This window comes from Sinohyriopsis cumingii, chromosome 2, assembly GCF_028554795.1.
Source record: "Sinohyriopsis cumingii isolate HCF-2022 chromosome 2, ASM2855479v2, whole genome shotgun sequence".
Taxonomy (NCBI): Eukaryota; Metazoa; Mollusca; class Bivalvia; order Unionida; family Unionidae; genus Sinohyriopsis; species Sinohyriopsis cumingii.
Window position 1 is genome coordinate 90535923 of NC_142962.1, and position 22115 is coordinate 90558037.

The 22115-nt window shown below is 37.0% G+C and overlaps 1 protein-coding gene across 2 annotated transcripts in view; it reads right to left on the minus strand.

The window, feature by feature from the left end:
- Nucleotides 1–22115, minus strand: part of LOC149805351 (tetratricopeptide repeat protein 27-like) — a 121540-nt gene that overhangs the window by 18943 nt on the left and 80482 nt on the right. For both annotated transcript variants that reach the window (XM_089949529.1, XM_089949538.1), the window contains exons 18-19: nt 11605–11683; nt 8388–8474 (exon numbers count right to left, since the gene is read on the minus strand). In XM_089949529.1, the coding sequence (XP_089805655.1) occupies nt 8388–8474; nt 11605–11683 (166 nt within the window). The remainder of the gene's footprint in view (nt 1–8387; nt 8475–11604; nt 11684–22115) is intronic.

Consider the following 22115-nt stretch of genomic DNA (forward strand, 5'->3'; position numbering starts at 1 on the left):
ATCACAAGTGGTGACTTGTACTTTTAGGGAGGCTAAATGTATTTCCCCCAGTTGAAAACATTCCATTACCTTCATTTTTTAATGGCAAAAATAACTGAAAATCAATACATTTGCATCACAAAGGGTGATGGGAATTCAGATTGTTTAATTTTTGGACTGTGACAATCTATAGATAATGGCATGTCCCTGTTTATGGGAATTGCCAGTACTCTGTAGTTGCTGTTTTTTTGTTGTTGTAGGGTTTAACGCCATTTTTCAGCACACGATAGGCTATACATGGCGGTCAGTATTAGTGGTGGAGGAAGAACCCAGGAAAACCCCGGAAAGAACCACTGATCCACGAGAAGCAGTTGCTGTTTTACACCTGAGGCCATTTGAAAGCATTTCCTTTTTTTAAATAACATCATCAAACATGTGCATTCTGTATCTTTTACATCCAAAGCTATTTGAAAGCATTTCCTCTCTTGAAATAACATCATCAAGCATGTGCATTGTTTTACAGCCGAGGCTGTTTGAAAACATTTTCTTTTTTGAAATAACATTGTCAAGCATGTACATTCTCTAATTATGCCCATATGTCTGGGAAAGATTGTGAAATGTCCTGTGACTAATGTCAAAATAAGAATTTTTTATGTTGTTGCACAGTTTAACGCCATTTTTCAGCACATGATAGGCTATGCGTGGCGGCCAGTATTAATGGTGGAGGAAAAACCTGGGAAAACCCTGGAAAGAACCACCGACCCACGAGAAGCTACTGGCAAGCTTTCTCACATACCCACATTGGCCAAATCCGAGACTCGAACCTATGCAGACAGAGGTGAGATGGCAGTGATCCGTAATGGAGAGCGCTTTAGACCACTCGGGGCCCCAGAATTTTTTAATCATTGCTAATCTTTTAACATAATGTTTAAACAAGGGACAAGTTAATCAAGTATACCCATATGAATAATCTCACTTAATGAAACTGTATTCTTACATAATCAAGCTGATTTTGGATTGTTTAGCATGTTCACTTCTGTGATACAAACTGTACTTTGATAGGGGAATCTCTGTCAGCTGCACTATGAAAGTGTATTTCAGACAGCAGGGACCTAATTTATTTAAAATTGAAAACATTCTTTCAGAGTATTGAAAGAAATAACTTTTATACCCTGTTTTCTGTGTGAAAACATTTTCTGAAGCTCTTAAAGACAATTTAAACCTAAGGGCCCAGTCATCATGTTTAAATTCTTTTGTGACCCATCAAATTGAAGAAATTCTAGGTGGTTTGGAATTCTGTGACAAAAACTACATTAAAATGTGTAAATTTACAAGTATGGTGTATGTATTACTCAAGTTAAATTCATAGACAAGTTGCAGACAACAGTACATGTACACATCTTTAATGCATAGGCAGAAAGTTGGCAAATATTTGGTTGACTGGTTGACAAGACTAAAATTAAGCAAGAATAGATGCATGTATTACTTGCCCTGTGCAGAACATATTTCAGACTTTAGTGACCTAATTCTGATGTCAATAGCTCCGGAAGACTTGCATTTCACAGTGGTTCTAGTGACCCAATTCTGATGTCAACAGTTCAGGAAGACTTGCATTGTACAGTGGTTTTAGTGATCTAATTCTAATGTCAACAGTTCAGGAAGACTTGCATTTCACAGTGGTTTTAGTGACCTAATTCTGATGTCAACAGTTCAGGAAGACTTGCACTGTACAGTGGTTTTAGTGCTCTTAAGTCTGATGTCAACAGTTCAGGAAGACGGGCATTGTACAGTGGTTTTAGTGATCTAATTCTAATGTCAACAGTTCAGGAAGACTTGCATTTCACAGTGGTTTTAGTGACCTAATTCTGATGTCAACAGTTCAGGAAGACTTGCACTGTACAGTGGTTTTAGTGCTCTTAAGTCTGATGTCAACAGTTCAGGAAGACATGCATTGTACAGTGGTTTTAGTGCTCTGAGTCTGATGTCAACAGTTCAGGAAGACATGCATTGTACAGTGGTTTTAGTGATCTAATTCTAATGTCAACAGTTCAGGAAGACGTGCATTGTACAGTGGTTTAAGTGATCTAATTATGATGTCAACAGTTCAGGAAGACTTGCATTGTACAGTAGTTTTAGTGCTCTTACGTCTGATGTCAACAGTTCAGGAAGACATGCATTGTACAGTGGTTTTAGTGCTCTGAGTCTGATGTCAACAGTTCAGGAAGACATGCATTTTACAGTAGTTTTAGTGATCTAATTCTAATGTCAACAGTTCTGGAAGACATGCATTGTACAGTGGTTTTAGTGATCTAATTATGATGTCAACAGTTCAGGAAGACTTGCATTGTACAGTGGTTTTAGTGCTCTTAAGTCTGATGTCAACAGTTCAGGAAGACATGCATTGTACAGTGGTTTTAGTGCTCTGAGTCTGATGTCAAGAGTTCAGGAAGACATGCGTTGTACAGTAGTTTTAGTGATCTAATTCTAATGTCAACAGTTCAGGAAGACATGCATTGTACAGTGGTTTTAGTGCTCTTAAGTCTGATGTCAACAGTTCAGGAAGACATGCATTGTACAGTGGTTTTAGTGCTCTGAGTCTGATGTCAACAGTTCAGGAAGACCTGCGTTGTACAGTAGTTTTAGTGATCTAATTATAATGTCAACAGTTCATGAAGACATGCATTGTACAGTGGTTCTAGTGATCTAATTATTATGTCAACAGTTCAGGAAGACTTGCATTTTACAGTGGTTTTAGTAATCTAACTCTGATGTCAACAGTTCAGGAAGACTTGCATTTTACAGTGGTTTTAGTGATCTAATTATGATGTCAACAGTTCAGGAAGACTTGCATTTTACAGTGGTTTTAGTAATCTAATTCTGATGTCAACAGTTCAGAAAGACATTCAATGTACCATGGTTTTAGTGATCTAATTATGATGTCAACAGTTCAGAAAGACATTCAATGTACCATGGTTTTAGTGATCTAATTCTGATGTCAACAGTTCAGAAAGACATTCAATGTACCATGGTTTTAGTGATCTAATTCTGATGTCAGCAGTTCAGAAAGACATTCAATGTACCATGGTTTTAGTGATCTAACTCTGATGTCAACAGTTTAGGAAGACCTGCATTTTACAGTGGTTTTATTGTGCAACTGTTCACAAAGAAGAATGATCATACTTTCCCTCATGCTCTGGAAAAACTTTGCACATGACAATTTGTGTATTCTCCTTTTAATTACCAACAACCATAAAAAGTTACAAATAGTAGCAAGTGTGTTACTCAATAACAAGAGGCTCAAGTGATCCTGATAGCACTCATCTGGGTAAATGACATGTATAAACTTGCAAAAGCAAATCTGAACATGTATTGAAACTACAGTATGGAAAGAAAGCACTTAATTGCAATCTTTGGTGGGGAGTGTGACCAGGTTGTCGGTTCTGGGACATTGACTGTAAATAAACAGGAGCACAGTGTTACTTGACTGCCTTTACTGGGATAGTGACTGTAAATAAACATAAGCATAGTTAGTGGATATCTTGCACACTAACTTACTTTTCTCAAATTGATTCAATCTTTAATAGGTAATATTTTTAACTAGTCAGCTAAGTTTTCCTGATTAGTAAAACAATAACGTGAATGCTCTTTATTCTAGTTGAATCAGTGAATTACCCAATAATTACAGTAATCTAATAGGGTTGTATGTAACTATTATGCAGTAGTCTCCTGTGCCAATTTTGAGAGAAAGTATTATATCTTATGAAGAAGCCATAAACTTGAATTAACATTTTTCCTTATATATTTGTTTTGTTCTGTCCATGATGCACTATTATCTAAAAATGCAGCAAGTACTTTAGTTCATCACTATCAAGATTTGTTAGGTTCTGTTGTGTCATCTGCACAGAGCTCTGTCAATCAAATTTTGTCTCCCAATTAAAGAGACAGATCAATAATAAAAATAAATAAATAATAAAAATAGCACTGTATAAAAACTAACCTTGTGGGACTCTATACCTAACTGTTCTGGATTCAGAAAGAACTTCATATATTTAAACATGTATTCTCTCCTTTACATATGAAGAAACAAACTGTGCTGCCATCACAGTGGTAAATTTTCAGTTTGCTCAAAATCAAACTTCCCAATATCAAATCTGTCTGTAATCCAATAATAAAGGCTGTTATTAGGGACTATAACTCAGAGTAACAATGACAGAATGCTGACAACAGAACTGCATACCAAATTTGTTTGAAATTCTGTGATAAAGGAAACTGCAGCGCAGAAAAAAAACTGTGAATGAACCTGACCATCAGCGGCTATAATTCCATTAAAAAGTGACATAGATCAACGACAAACAAATTGATCCAGGGTTTTGTCAACATAAAACCATACAAAATTTTATTCTACTGCAATAGCAATTTTGGGAGTTGTAGTGCAGAAGTGAGTGGGTCTGAAAATTAAGGGGCTATAACTCCAATAAACATATGCATAAAACACTGATAACAACTCATCCATGTTATTGTCAATACCAAGCTGAATCCCAATTTATATTTAAATTCAGTGATAATTAATGGAGTTACTGTGCTGTAATAACATTGAATGAGTTTTACCACCATGGGCTATAACTCCACAAACATGACAAAGAACAACAAATGGTTTAATCAGTACCAAACTGCACACCAAATATAGATGAAATACAAATTTTCATGGAGTTATTGTGCAGAAATAAACGAAGCAAGTCTTACAATCAGGGACTAAAAACAATACATAAAATGCTGACAATCAAAATCGGCCAAGGTCTAATTTAGGTGAAATGCAAACATTAGAAAGGAAGTTATTTTATTATATGCTCATTTTTTTCTCTGTTAACTCTGCTTTGTCAGAAACGTTCGGTATTATATGATACTGAACTCATGCGCAACTTCATATTGCACTCATAAAGGAACTACTTTCTATTGTAAACAAACACTGGATGCAGATAGCCGGCACTTTTTGTAAACAAGTCCTGTACACTCACATAGTAGAGGGTTTACGTTTTGGTTGATTACATTTGTTTCTGAATAAACTAAAGCAGATGTTTTGTGGACTGCCACATACCAGCTGCTTTGCTACATTCCTCATCAACTTTTTTGATATAATGTTTCAGGTTTAGGTGGGAGATGCCAGATTTCATAAAATTGCAAATACCTACAAATAACATGCAAGTGACAAGGCATAAACCATCTTCTTTAGCTGGTAATAAGAATGGCAAAAAATTTCTTACAGTTTTACATCCTGAATTTCCTTTCTGCAAATCGGAATTACATGAGCCATGTCGTGGATTCTCAAGCTTGATTACACATTTTGAAATTGTACTGTAATTTAGACTAAATTCAAAGTGCAATTACATCCTCCTTACTGCACCCAAAATGAAATAAACATTAAATTTCATAGCATCTATTTGATAATTGCAACTGAAAGACCTAATATTTTCCCCACATTATGATTTCAAATATTCAATGACAGAACAGAAACACACTTGCAGATGTCAACATGTTTGCTACTTCAATATGATGTATTTCATCTATATCTGCACAGATGAATCCAGTCCAAAATCATGAAATTTTGTAGAATCGACAAAAGTACCAAACACTATTCATTCCAGGTCAACTGGAAACGTTGTTGCAATGAGCATTCATTCACACTATGACTCCAAATTTCAATTTTAAGTAGACCAAAAAGCCATTTTCTTTCAAAAGTTAGGTCTAGCACGCATCTAAGTTTAAATTTATCTGAGCCGAGTTATGTGTGCATTAATAATGCTGTTGTTGTGTAATGATGAATCTGTGCTTGTGTATTAAGTTTGGAATAGAGCATACATTCAGTTACTTTGTTTCTTGTAGTGTATTTTGTTTATATAATTAAGCCTTAGGTAGAATAAGAAAAATGAGCATATAATAAAAAGGTTACTGCATTTGTATGGGAAAATACGAACTCAACTCGTTTTGTCAGATGGATATACTGCGCTCCCAAGGTTGTGCAGTATTCCATCTGAAAAACTCATTTATATTTTCCCATACAAATGAAGTAACCTATAAACGTTGAAATGAAAGTGAGTGGGTTTGACAATTTGGATGTATAACTCAATTAAACAAGGACATAGAACACTGAGAATTAAGCTCTTTCTTGGTTTTCATCAATATAATGATGCATACAACATTTATTTGAAATTCAGTAATACTTTGGAACTTGTAATGTGGAAACAGCACTTGCTGGATCTGAAATCCAAGTGCTATAACACCACTAAACATTGACTTAAAACAATGACAATCAGATCTGACATCCAGGGGTTACAACACCACTTAACACTGACTTAAAACAATGATAATCAAATCTGACATGAAAGGGTTAAAACACTACTAAACATTGACTTAAAACAATGACAATCACATCTGACATCCAGGGGTTATAACACCACTTAACATTGACTTATAACACTGATACCAAATCTGACATACAGGGGTTATAATACCACAAAACACCGACTTAAAACACTGACAATCACATCTGACATCCAGGGGTTATAACACCACTTAACATTGACTTATAACACTGATACCAAATCTGACATACAGGGGTTATAATACCACTAAACACTGACTTAAAACAATGACAATCAGATCTGACATCCAGGGGTTATAACACCACTTAACATTAACTTATAACACTGATACCAAATCTGACATACAGGGGTTATAACACAACTAAACAATGACTTAAAACAATGACAATCAGATCTGACATCAAGGGGTTATAACACCACTTAACATTGACTTATAACACTGATATGAAATATGACATCAAGGGGTTATAATACCACTAAACACTGACTTAAAACACTGACAATCACATCTGACATCCAGGGGTTATAACACCACTTAACATTAACTTATAACACTGATACCAAATCTGACATACAGGGGTTATAACACCACTAAACACTGACTTAAAACACTGACAATCACATCTAACATCCAGGGGTTATAACACCACTTAACATTGACTTATAACACTGATACCAAATCTGACATACAGGAGTTATAATACCACTAAACATTGACTTAAAACAATGACAATCAGATCTGACATCCAGTGGTTATAACACCACTTAACATTAACTTATAACACTGATACCAAATCTGACATACAGGGGTTATAACACCACTAAACAATGACTTAAAACAATGACAATCAGATCTGACATCAAGGGGTTATAACACCACTTAACATTGACTTATAACACTGATACCAAATCTGACATACAGGGGTTATAATACCACTAAACACTGACTTAAAACAATGACAATCAGATCTGACATCCAGGGGTTATAACACCACTTAACATTAACTTATTAATACTGATACCAAATCTGACATACAGGGGTTATAACACCACTAAACACTGACAATCACATCTGACATCCAGGGGTTATAACACCACTTAACATTGACTTATAACACTGATACCAAATCTGACATACAGGGGTTATAATACCACTAAACACTGACTTAAAACAATGACAATCAGATCTGACATCCAGAGGTTATAATACCACTTAACATTAACTTATAACACTGATAATCAAATCTGACATGAAAGGGTTATAACACTAGTAAACATTGACTTAAAACAATGATAATCAGATCTGACATCCAGGGGTTATAACACCACTTAACATTGACTTATAACACTGATACCAAATCTGACATACAGGGGTTATAACACCACTAAACACTGACTTAAAACAATGACAATCAGATCTGACATCAAGAGGTTATAACATCACTTAACATTGACTTATAACACTGATATCAAATCTGACATCCAGGGGTTATAACACCACTAAACATTGACTTAAAACACTGACAAACAAATGTATCCAGAGTCACATCAATACCACAATGTATATGAAATTTGGTTGAAAGGCAATAATTATTAACAGTGGTTATTGTATGCAAATGAAAGTGGGTGTGTATGACAATCAGAGGTTATAACTACTGAACACTTAGGCTTATCAAGATTAAGTTGCATATCAAAATCTGATTGAAATTCCGCAACAGTTAAGGGAGTTACTGTGCAGAAAAGAAAGTTGATGGGGTGTGAAGGTGAAGGGCTATAACCAAGGTAACTGATGACAGAGAAGCCTAACAATCAAACTCGGCCAAGATATCACTGATATAAAGTTTCAAAGTTATCTGAATTGCACAAAAACTAAGGGAGTTATTGTGTAGAAATGAAAGTAGGACTGATGGACAGACAGAAACACAGATGAACAAGCCCAAATGAACATCTCATATGAAACTGCATTCAAAACAATCTGAAAACATGAAACTGTACAACAAAAATAATTTTCTTTAATGGAAATCAAACCTCGATATCTAGCCATTTGTCCTTCAGGTCAATTAGTCTATGATAGGCCTGGATCACTTCTCCAAACTCACCGCAATCTGTACTGACCTGTAAATCAGGAAAATCCATTTAAGAAAAACAAGAGAAATTTTCAGTACATTATTTCATGCTAATTGTAAATCAGGCATATCTATTTTTAAAAAATGACAGAGTCACCAAGGATTCCAAAATCAATCTAACAAAAGGGAGCATAGTTCTGTCAAAATTTTTCAAGACTGCCAGCATGGGAACATGCTGGATATATGATAATTTGATAAATAGTGAGCAATTTGTAAGTGACTAAATAGTGAGGAAATATAACACCATCACTCCTGCATCTAAGTCAAAAAGGGCAACAATTCGTACAACGATCATGGGAGAATAAAGATTTGCTAATAGGTTCATCTCTAAATAATGACCATAATATGTACCAGGTCTCATGACAATACATAAAATAAATGCAAAGGCAAACTGCAGGACCAATTGCATTCATGAGATTATGTTGTACACTGCAGGGGCCCTGGTGGTCAAGAGGTCTAAGGTGCTTTCCTTTACAGATCACTGACATCTCACCTCTCTCCACACAGGTCTGAGTCTTGGGCTTGGCCAACTTGGTTATGTGAGAAAAGTTATATACAGTCAATCTGGTGGCAGGAGAGATTGTTTGGCTTTCACGTTTAGACCCATTAAATTCATGTTTGGTAATAATTAGCCTTTGTGATTTGTTTTTCTTGCATTCCACTGTAGCTAAATCTATTCATTGATCAATCTAGTTACAGAAAAATAAAATAAAAATGAAAACAAAAGTTTCTATATTGTTTCTCGAAATGAATTTCAATCTTTTCAAAATGAGACATCTTGTTTAATTTTGAATGAACAACAAAACTAGAATGTATCCAATTTAACGCAAAAACAGTGATGTAATTCACTATGTGTTTAGTGATACATGTTAAGTGTACAGAAACCATGTGGAATAAGACTTTAAATGATTTGCTTCAATATGGTTTATCCTGAAATTAAAGGCAACTTAAGAAGATAAAAAAGTACACCATTACAAAGAGAAATTTATTCACAATGATTTCGAGTTTTCAACAATATAACTTCCCCCCCCCCCCCCACTATCACCTCCTTTCATCAATTTCCATCCTTTTATTAGTTCTTTCAAGAGGTCCCAAAGGAACTTGTGCCACTACTTATAGTGTGGTCAATGTTCTCGGACCCCATTGTGCACGAGTTATCAAGGTAATGGTGTATATGCATATTTATGGCACATCAGCACAATAATGGCTATATGGTACTGATCAAATGTTCAATCCCAAAAAGACTTGATGAAAATAAACCTTCTAACTAAATGTAAACTTGAAGTACTACAAGATAAAAGAAAAGAGATAAAATTGTTAAAATGTTTGCAAAATACAATCTGATGGAAATCAGATCTCCACTGTCCAACATGAAGATCTGAGAGCGACTGTTTAGGGAGTCATGTACTGGTGACCTTTGAATTAGTCAATAGAAATGCAGTTTTCAGAAATATAAAAGCGAATCAAATCATTTGGCACACATTGATGCTCTTTAGCCATCCTGCTCAGTATCCCAAACATGAAGCTTTAGGACCTCAGCTGACTGGCTAATAAAGTTAGCTATTATGGTAATAACACAGGTCACCAGAACATGAACCCTAAGTGGTCGCTGTTAGACCTTCATATAGGACAGTGAAGATTTTAATCACATTGTGCAAAATGTATATAAAAATAAATAAAAGACAAAAATATCACATTCTTTAAATACATGGCCAAAATTTGTTATATCAACTGAATTCCTTCAAGAAGTCCAATATTTTCTCTGATGGTACATCATCACAAAGTTTGTTAATTGAGTTCACATCACACGGTGGACTGGTTTTGTAGGTTGAACATTGTTTTTCAACACATGATATGCTATATATGGCAGCCAGTGTATTTGGTACAGGAAGGACCCAGGAAGAACCACCAACCCAAGGGAAAATACTGGCAAGCTTTCCCACATACCCACTTCAGCTATACTGAGATTTGAATTAACATGGGCATGGGTGAGATGTCAAAAATCTGTAAAGTTGAGTGCCATAGACTACTTGGCCATTCAAGGCTCCCTTTATGGGGTGTAAATAAATACTCCTGAAAATTTTGAGATGAGGATTCACAGTAAAATTCTTTAATAAGTGTGAGGGTAGAGAAGTATGTGCATTTGCAATGATTTTGTTAAGATGCTCAAAGGGACATGACTCTTGGAAAGATATACGAAATAGGTCTGTCATCAATCCCTTCTAAACTCAAGCTGAGATAAGGCATCATGCCACATTTGGTTGAAATCTACCAGAGTGTTTATGAAGTTGTATATAAGCAATATATATGCTAGATGAGAAAGGATGGTAGCTCCAAGAAAGGTGCACAAATGTGCTCAGCATCGAACCGGAGTCCTGGGTAGCTGAGTGGTCTAAAGCACTTGCCTTTACTGATTACTGCCATCTTACCTCTGTTCACGTGGGTTCAAATCCCTGCCTTGCCCAAAGTGGACATATGTGAAAGCTTGCCAGTAGCTTCCTGTGGATTGGTGGTTCTAACCGAGGTTTTCCTAAGTTCTTCCTCCACCATGTACTGACAAATGGTGATAAACCCACAACAACATCAGCATCAAACTATCTGAGCTGTAAACTTCAATGCTGATTTGGTCCACAATTTAATAAATATGAATGCTATAGCAGTCACAAGGTAGATGAATGGACAAGGCAAAATTAAAATTACATTGTTCAAATTTTTTTAAATGGAGAAATTTTAGTGATTTAGCTGTCTCAGAGTGTGATCATGAAAATAAAAATGATAATTGTCCAGATCCATAATTGCTAACATATATCAAGCCAAAAATACTCTCATTTTGAACAAAATGATTAATTTTTGTCTGAGAAAAATATCCACTATACCAGGGGTCTCAAACTCAAACCACCCCGAGGGCCACATGAGTGCATTTTTGATGGCCCAAGGGCCACACCACCTTTGTTATCTCTCATGACACCTTGTAACACTAATCATTTTGCGTGCCACAGGATACAGCTTGGCGGGCTGCATGGAGCCTGCGGGCCATATGTTTGAGACCCCTGCACTACATGATAATATGATTTGTAGTTTTAAAGGAATGATTTAAGTAACAAATAGATAACCATTACCACCAAGTAATTCTCCCACACTCTCCAGTTGTCATAACTACACTTTAGAGCATCTTTCAGCGTCATAAATGCTTTCTGTCTGTAAAAAGGAAATATTACAGGTAAAGATCTGAAAACAATGCTATTTATGTTATGAATTATTAGAGTAACTCAAAGAAGCCCCCACACCAACTGTATCCAATCTATTAATGCACAGTAAATCCGTAAAAGTCAATCGTTATGTCATGTACTATAATCACTTAAATGAGTACAAAATGAAAATATGCATCATTAGTAATTTTAAGAACATAATATATTCAAAATCAGAAACTTGAATTTGAATATAGTCAAACCTGTCCTAACCGTTACCTGTACATAGCCATCACCTGGCCACAACAGCCATTCTAATTTCCCCTCTTACATCAATGCCATGTGTATCAAGGTCAACTATATTCTGCAGCTAGGAGACAGGAGTTTCCTAACCAATAGTTTTCTCCCTGCTTTAAGCAGTAAGTGGACCATGTCAAAAGTGACCATTCAAGTATAGAATAAAATTTTTGGTTTGTAAGCAAGGCATTATTTATATGAAGGCATTTCATATGAACAGATGTTTAAGCACTTCATGTCTCACTTACACTCACTGCAGTCCTGATAGTCAGTCTAACTCAAAGGTGTCAATATGCCAGGTTCAAAACCATGGCAGTGTTTTTCCTTACCAGAGAGGGTTGAAGCATTCATTGGCTGCCTGGTGGCAGAAGTAGTTGTGCTATCAGAGCAGAAATAGATGTCACCTTTTGTGCAAGTATCACAGGTATAGTTTTAATAACACTTTCTATTTCCATAGGAATTAAAGCCATCTCTGATGAAAATGGTTGGTTTTTGAGAAGAGATACAAGTTACATCCCATTTCACTGAGGTCAGGGGTCATTCAATATTTAAAATCTGTCTGTAAAGGCAGGTAAATCTCAGTTCATGGATCACAAAAGTAGCCATAAAAGGTTCATTTTGATCCCTTATTCATCACAGGCCTCTCAAATAAGCCTGTCATTTAATTTCAGCGAGCTGATGAAATGGCTAATCTAACTACTGTTTTGAAGCATGAACAAGCTGTTCCCAAGCCGTCTACTTTATAGTCATATGTAAGCTGCTAATCAGTAGTAAAATCAGTGTTTTGTCATGGTGTAGAAAAAAAACCTACGATCGGTGATTATCTTAAGTCAGTCATGATTTAATTTATAGGATGGATTAAGGTGAGCATGATGGAGTAATATTATGTGGAACATAAATTTGGGGAGAGAACAATATCTATGCATATTTATGATTTTGTTGAATAATCAATATAAAACAATCTTGATAATAATAATAATAATAATAATGAAATTTCTTCACAAACCAAATCTGAAAGGTGAATCTGAACAGAGGTCACCTGTGTACAAAGGCCAGTTTTGCCTTTTTCATACTCATGTCATTAGATAGTTATCACTTTACAAATAGACAGTAATGTGTTTACATCTGGGTCTTTGCCAGAGTAATACAGCAATGTGTTTACATCTGGGTCTTTGCCAGAGTAATACAGTAATGTGTTTACATCTGGGTCTTTGCCAGAGTAATACAGTAATGTGTTTACATCTGGGTCTTTGCCAGAGTAATACAGTAATGTGTTTACATCTGGGTCTTTGCCAGAGTAATACAGTACATTTGGGTCTTTGCCAGAGTAATACAGCAATGTGTTTACATCTGGGTCTTTGTCAGAGTAATACAGTAATGTGTTTACATCTGGGTCTTTGTCAGAGTAATACAGTAATGTGTTTATATCTCTGTTTTCACCAGAGTAAAACAGTAATGTGTTTACATCTGGGTCTTTGCCAGAGTAAAACAGTAATGTGTTTATATCTCTGTTTTCACCAGAGTAAAACAGTAATGTGTTTACATCTGGGTCTTTGCCAGAGTAAAACAGCATTGTGTTTACATCTGGGTCTTTGCCAGAGTAATACAGTAATGTGTTTACATCTGGGTCTTTGCCAGAGTAATACAGTAATGTGGTTACATGTGGGTCTTTGCCAGAGTAAAACAGTAATGTGTTTACATCTGGGTCTTTGCCAGAGTAATACAGTAATGTGTTTACATCTGGGTCTTTGCCAGAGTAATACACTAATGTATTTACACCTGGGTCTTTGTCAGAGTAATACAGCAATGTGTTTACATCTGGGTCTTTGTCAGAGTAATACACTAATGTGTTTATATCTCTGTTTTCACCAGAGTAAAACAGTAATGTGTTTACATCTGGGTCTTTGCCAGAGTAATACAGTAATGTGTTTACATCTGGGTCTTTGCCAGAGTAATACACTAATGTATTTACACCTGGGTCTCTGTCAGAGTAATACAGCAATGTGTTTACATCTGGGTCTTTGTCAGAGTAATACAGTAATGTGTTTATATCTCTGTTTTCACCAGAGTAAAACAGTAATGTGTTTACATCTGGGTCTTTGCCAGAGTAATACAGTAATGTGTTTACATCTGGGTCTTTGCCAGAGTAATACAGTAATGTGTTTACATCTGGGTCTTTGCCAGAGTAATACACTAATGTATTTACACCTGGGTCTCTGTCAGAGTAATACAGCAATGTGTTTACATCTGGGTCTTTGTCAGAGTAATACAGTAATGTGTTTATATCTCTGTTTTCACCAGAGTAAAACAGTAATGTGTTTACATCTGGGTCTTTGCCAGAGTAAAACAGTAATGTGTTTACATCTGGGTCTTTGCCAGAGTAAAACAGTATTGTGTTTACATCTGGGTCTTTGCCAGAGTAATACAGTAATGTGTTTACATCTGGGTCTTTGCCAGAGTAATACACTAATGTGTTTACACCTGGGTCCTTGCCAGAGTAATACAGTAATGTGGTTACATGTGGGTCTTTGCCAGAGTAAAACAGTAATGTGTTTACATCTGGGTCTTTGTCAGAGTAATACAGCAATGTGTTTACATCTGGGTCTTTGCCAGAGTAATACAGCAATGTGTTTACATCTGGGTCTTTGCCAGAGTAATACAGCAATGTGTTTACATCTGGGTCTTTGCCAGAGTAATACAGTAATGTGTTTACATCTGGGTCTTTGCCAGAGTAAAACAGCAATGTGTTTACATCTGGGTCTTTGCCAGAGTAATACAGCAACGTGTTTACATCTGGGTCTTTGCCAGAGTAATACAGTACATTTGGGTCTTTGCCAGAGTAATACAGCAATGTGTTTACATCTGGGTCTTTGCCAGAGTAAAACAGCAATGTGTTTACATCTGGGTCTTTGCCAGAGTAATACAGTACATTTGGGTCTTTGCCAGAGTAATACAGTAATGTGTTTACATCTGGGTCTTTGCCAGAGTAAAACAGCAATGTGTTTACATCTGGGTCTTTGCCAGAGTAATACAGTAATGTGTTTACATCTGGGTCTTTGCCAGAGTAATACAGCAATGTGTTTACATCTGGGTCTTTGCCAGAGTAAAACAGCAATGTGTTTACATCTGGGTCTTTGCCAGAGTAAAACAGCAATGTGTTTACATCTGGGTCTTTGCCAGAGTAATACAGTAATGTGTTTACATCTGGGTCTTTGCCAGAGTAATACAGTAATGTGTTTACATCTGGGTCTTTGTCAGAGTAAAACAGTAATGTGTTTACATCTGGGTCTTTGTCAGAGTAATACAGTAATGTGTTTACATCTGGGTCTTTGCCAGAGCAATACAGTACATCTAGGTCTTTGCCAGAGTAATACAGCAATGTGTTTACATCTGGGTCTTTGCCAAGGATACAAAAGGTCAATCTTGTTACAGCAGATGCTACATCTGACCATGTTGTCTAAGAATGTCAATATAATTATTCTTGTATGATTCAATAATACCCACAACAAGAAGCACAAGTGGGACTGAGATTGCTCACCTGGCGGATACCTGTCTAATAACCAACAGCAAAAGCAGTCGGAAAAGAAATCTGGATCAGTAGGATGCTTTTTCTGAATTTCGTCTAACGCTGTTGACTGTGTTTGTTATGAAACCAGTTCTTTCAAGGTTTCTTAATCTTTTGTATCGAGTTCATTTTTAAAGGCAGATAAGCAGCCTTTGCACAATACTGAAATCTCAGGACACTTTGATCAAATACTGTTCAGAAGTTTTTTGGGATAAAATTGTGTAAATGCTTTCAACTTTTACTAATGAAAGACACATCTGATGTCAGAACAGAATCAACTGTATAAATACAAAACATGTGCAAGCTAGTACACATTCCGCCAAAAGTAGTTGAAGTCTATCAAGTGTTTTTTTAAAATAAAATTTATTAAATGTTTATCTGCCTCTGGTAACAACCGCCATACCTGACTTCAGATTGTCATCCTCTGTACAACTTTAAAATGCATGCATCCCAAATACTTTTAGCAAAGTTTGGTAAAATTCTGTTGAGCGTTTTTTTAAATTTAGAAGTCACATAAAGGGTTTTTAATTTTTAGTAATAGTGGTCATATGTGATAGTGAATCAGCATGAATTATATAAATTCAAAAACTGTTACCCCCATGATGCTTTCTATCCAATTTGGTCAATTTCTGCTTAGCAGTTTCTCAGGTGTTCAAAAGGAGTCATAATGGTGGATTGATATCATTTGTACAAATATGAAAGCTCTTTAAGTCGGAATGCTTCCTGTCAAGTTTCATTACAGTCTGTTGAGCAGTTCTGCAGAAGAAAATCAGTCATATGTCTTTCTAAAATTACCAACAGCTGCATTATTTTATGGCAGCTTGGTATTATTGGTAAAAAACTGAAACTTCTTTACCCAAGAGTGCTTTCTGTTAAATTTGATTCAATTCTGTGGAGTGGCTTATATGAAGAAATCATTAAAATGTTTTTCTCCTTTTAGTAATGGTGGCCATATTTGATGGTAGATTAGCATGAGTTGTATAAACTTGAAAACCCTCACAGCCAGGATTCTTTCTGTCCAAAGTGGTCAGATTCGAATGAGTAGTTTCTGGAAAGAAGATGTTTAAAGGTTTTTGTTTTTTTGGATCAGTATCATTTGTACAAATATAAAAGATCTTTTATACCAGGATGCACTCTGTCAAACTTGATCAAATTCTATTTAGTGATTGGAGAAAAGAACTTGTTTAGAGGTCTGTCCATTTTAGTAATGGTGGCCTTATTCAATGGTGGATTGGCAACATTTGTAAAAGCTTGAAAGGTTTTCATGTTACATTTAGTCAAATTCTATTCAATTGTTTTTGAGAGTAAGTTATTTATAGATTTTTCAATTTATAATAAAAAGTGGCTACAGTTGATGTTGTATTGCTATCATTTGTTAAAATCTGAAAGCTCTACACACCAGGATGGCTTCTATTCATATATCATCAAATTCTGCTCAATAGTTTTATTGAGAAGTCATTTTAAAAGCTGTTATATTGATAGTATCACTGGCTTTTCTATGTTTATTGTGTGTGTATGTGATTTGGATTTTTTATGTAGCTTTAACAATTTTTCAGTCATATCACTATGATTTCTGGAGTGTGGCAGTTTATAGTGATGTCTAACACTGGGGCATCTTGCCGCAGACATGTAGCACGATGTCCCACCTAGTCACATTATCCTGACACCAGGCCGACCAGTCCTAACACTAACCTCTTAAGCTGAGCGCCTAGCAATTTCTATGTTTAGTAATTGTGGCAATGTTTGATGGTGGAATGGAGAGGTTGCTATCTGTAAAATTATATCAAATTTGTTCTGCAGTTTTTAAAACGTCATGTATAGCTCAATACCATTTTTGGTGGCATTATTCAATAGTAAACTGTCATCATTCGCAATGATTTTAAATTCCTTCATGCCAAGACGTTCTTTGCCAAATTTGGTCAAAACTTGTCCACACGTTTTTCAGAAGAAGTTTAAAAACAGCAATTATTGACAAATGCATGATGAATGACATTCAACAATGGATGACATACACTGGTTTATATAATAAAACCAGATGAGACAAAAATATGCAAACAGGTTCAAGGGAAATAGTATACATGCAAGCTAATGTTGATCAGAAGTTGAGCTGGTTATCTGCAAAAGACAAAGATGGAATTAACAGAAACTTGACAAATATTTTCATGGCTATTCAGCAGTTAGGAAAAGTGGAAAGTTGCATGGTAACCTGCGAGATTCACTGTTAGAGGATGTTTTTGGTTATAAAACAAAAATTAAATTAATAACTCTGTGGCTTTGATCCATAAAAACTGATGAGGTAACAAACCAAGAGACCAAAACTTAAATTTTCTTAAGATTTTAGTCCTTGCAAAATTACCGATAGATATGGTAAACTAACAACTTTTCAATTTAATTGTTTAATTCATATGATCTTGCTGACATAAAAGGAGGAGGGGTAAGCAAATGTTAAATTCATAACATATTGCTGATAAAAAAGAGGGAGGGGTAAACAAAAATTCAATTCATAACATATTACTGATAAATAAAAGGCAGAGGGGTAACCAAATTTCAATTCACAACATATAGCTGACAAAAAGGGGATGGGTAACCAAACGTCCAAGTCATAAGATCTTGCTGATAAAAAAAGGGGGACAGGTAACCAAATGTTCAATTTATAACAAAAGAAAGGGGGAGGGGTAACCAATGTTTAATTCATAACATATTGCTAATAAAAGAAGGAAGACAGGTAACCAAAAGCAGCAGGGGGGGCGAATCGGACATTTTGTCCAATCGTTATTTTGCTTAATTATTACTTTCTGCACTCAACGATCTAGTGTCGTCAGCGCCTGGTAAAAAAAAAACGACGACGTCGTTGGGGGATCGTCCAAACGTCATTTGGTTTAATTAACGCCTTCTGCGCGTCGATCCCCAGCGTCGTCAGCGTCCGGTAAGCACGTCGACGACCGCGTCGATGTCATTGCCCCCTCTGCTGCTAAGTGGTTATTTACAATGAAAATTATTTACAACTAACCGAATATTTGGTCAAGTCCGATACGATATCGTGTCCGAGGATCATGTAAATTTATCGTTACGAATCCATGTGGGGTTGACTGAGCATGACTAAAAAAGTTTCGAAAAGCATTAAAGTCCATGTCACCGCCGCACCATGTCTGCCAAATATTTCGTAGCGTGTGTGTATCAACGCCGTTGAACACAGCAAGAATATTACAGTTGTCTCTAATTACTTTTGGAATCTGAGTGTATCGTTGAGTGACATATATCACGTCAGTGTTTTTATGCCTGCCTCTGGAAAATATCCTAGCTGGGTTTTTTTGATTGTCTAACATAACATCATCGTACACGACTAGATTGTTAACGTCGCCATCAATATCATCAATACCTGGTGCATCATTGATATCTGTAATAAACTCGATGACATTTTTTTTAGCGATCGCTGATGCATTCTCGTTGAAATCTTTTAACACCTCGTAGCATCGTTGATCATCTACGCTAGGAGCAACCAAATACAACTTATCCCACTTCATCCATCTCATTATTAAATTAAGTAACAATTGCGTCTTGCCGGATCCAGATGGTCCGATGATAATCATCCGGATCGAGTTTGGTAACGCTGCAACATGCTTAACTGGTTCTCTTGTTTTAGTCGCCGAAAAATCAATTATATTCATATCTCTATACATAAATTATGGATCTATATTGTGTGAAGTGTAGAGTACGTACTGGCACAAATGATATGACAACCGTTACAACAAGAAATAATAGATCGGCGCTTACTGGCAAGTGTGTACAATGCGGTACAAAGAAATTTAGATTTATTTCTATTAGACCCGGAGATGTTTTAAAAAAAAGCGAGGAGGTGACATCGCAGCCAAATTGGCAAAACTCCCCGGAACACCGTGGGCAAAGTATCCAGGGGAAAAACACCTCCCAGGATATAACTACTGTGGCCCCGGAACACGATTAGATATTAGACTCGATGATCAAAATCAGCCCAAACCCGGTGAGTATCCAATAAACGCTATCGATAAGGCGTGTCATGCTCATGATGTTGCTTACAAAAGTAGCGATCTGCAACAGCGTCATATCGCGGATGTAAAATTAATTCACGCATTAAATGCTATTCCTGATAAATCCGTCAAAGAAAAATTGGCCTCATGGTTGGTAAAATCGGCTATGAAAGGTAAATTAATGATTGGAAGCGGAGCTTCTCGCGCTGGTAATCGAAAACGATAGCGTTTATAATAACAACATGGAATCCATCTATTATTCTCCGAGAGGATACTGGAAGGGGAAGGCCGCAATTGGTAAGCTTGCAAGCGCTGCAAAAGTAATAAAGGCCACTGCGGCTAATTGGTTATCCAAACAGGCTATATGGCAAATCTATCTACCACCGCCTAAACAAATCAACTTCTCGCGCTTTGATGTCAGCGTACCTAATGAAGTTCATCAGGCTGATATACTATTTCTGCCGCATGACAACGGTTACAAATACGCGCTAACCGTAGTTGATGTTGCGAGTCGATACAAACAAGCGGAGCCGTTAAAAACAAAGTCAGCAACTGAAGCAGCCGCTGCGTTTGAAAGAATTTATCGAAGAGGTCCTCTGCGCTGGCCAAATCTATTACAAGTTGATCCTGGTAGTGAATTTCGCGGCGCTGTTTTATCAACGCTGAAACATCATAGCGTCGCGATACGACGAGGTCATACTGCGCTACATCGTGATCAGGCAATTGTTGAACGATTCAATCGGACTCTTGCTGAACGGTTATTTGGATATCAATACGCGAAGGAATTCATCCAAGAAAAACGATCTCGTGAATGGGTCAAAAGGTTGCCAGGCGTAATTGCAGCGTTAAATAACGAGATTACCCGAGCAATTAACATGAAGCCCAGCGACGCGATTAAATACGAGTATATACCCGGAAAATCAAAAATAAATAGCGTTTCCAAGCCGATTCTCGGCGATGTTACCGTGAGATATCTGTATGAACCAGGAGAGCTTGAAGGCGGTAAAAAAAGGGCTACCGATCCTATTTGGAGTGTTACCACACATAACATATCAACGATAACACGATCAACTGGTAGACCACCGATCTATAGACTGGATTCAACTGCTCCTCAGCGCGGATTTACACGCGAGCAACTACAAGTGATACCTAACGATACTCAATTGCCCCCACGTGGTCTTAACTAGCGCCGTTGCGTCTATTGCACTCAAGACAGGTCAACCTCACATTGTTTTTGACATGACCGAGACTGTTATCGATCCTATCCACGGTAAATTGGCGAGTGTCTTTATCCGAATAACGCCAACTCATTATACAATTGCAACTCGCGCAGTGATTATTCTGTTGTTGTCGTAGCGAGATTATTAATTCGGCATCAATATCAAAACGCCGCTGTTTTTTTTTATCCTGTTGGCGGTAACCCGAGAGTTTTCTATTAATGACGCTTGCATCGATAATGTCGTTGTCGTTGGTGACTCCGTCACTGACTTCGTCAACAACAATTCTTCGAAGCTGATTTATTCTCCGTACTCGGGACACTGCAAGATAGACTAGATTCGACCATTCGATGCGATTATCAACTATCCAAACAACTGTGTCCGTGATGGTTAGTCCCTGCGAGGAATGTATTGTCGTTGCGTATCCTAGCGTCCACGGGGATTTATCAGCACGTAGGGCGTCTTCGACGACGCTGATATCAACGAGCACAATATCATTCAGCACAAGAATTTGTTTTTCTGTCCGGCCCGGGATTTCAACTTCAATGTTCTGCCGCCGTGTGTCCACGGGTCTATAACACAACGGCACTGGACGCGTTGGAAACTTTTCCTTATGCAACGTAAACAACTTCCGCTGAAGTGTGTCTCTGACTATCTTTCTACTCGCTACAATCAAATCGTTTGGTCTCCATGTTTCCCAGAATTCATTCAACGGCGTTTCCGGAATCACCTCGCGGATTATTTCACACTGAACTCTATCCGGCTGTAATCTGATTAGTTTTTTAACCTCGCGCAGTTGTTCATCAAGTGCTCGGTAATCAGTATTGGTTTCTTCATAATAGTCCACGAACCCGCTCAACCAATCATGTGGACCCTCGCCGACAAATGGTGGTGGTTGGCCATGGTCCCCACACATGATTACCGCTGTATTCGCGCGCAGCAACCACTCAAGAAACATTTGTAAAGTATCTAACGAAACAGTACATATCTCATCCCAGATGATAATGTCGGGAATAAATTTTTCACCCATTCGATCAGGAGTCCACTCACCGCCGCTGTATCGAAAAAAGCTGTGATAAGTAACGGCGTCAACATTTCGTTGTTTTATCTCTCGCGCTAGTCTATGGGTCGGTGTAAGCACGATTATACTTGCCCGCGTTCGAAATAATTCAATTGCCCGAGTCGTCTTTCCTGACCCGCCACAGCCGCTTAAATAAACTGTTTTGTATCTACAAATTGGATCAGAACACGGTGGTGCATTAGACCATTCTGACAATTTATCACCGCGTAAGTAGTCGTTCTCAACGGTGACATTTGCTGACGGGGAATAATCGCGTCGTATTTCATTTTTAATTC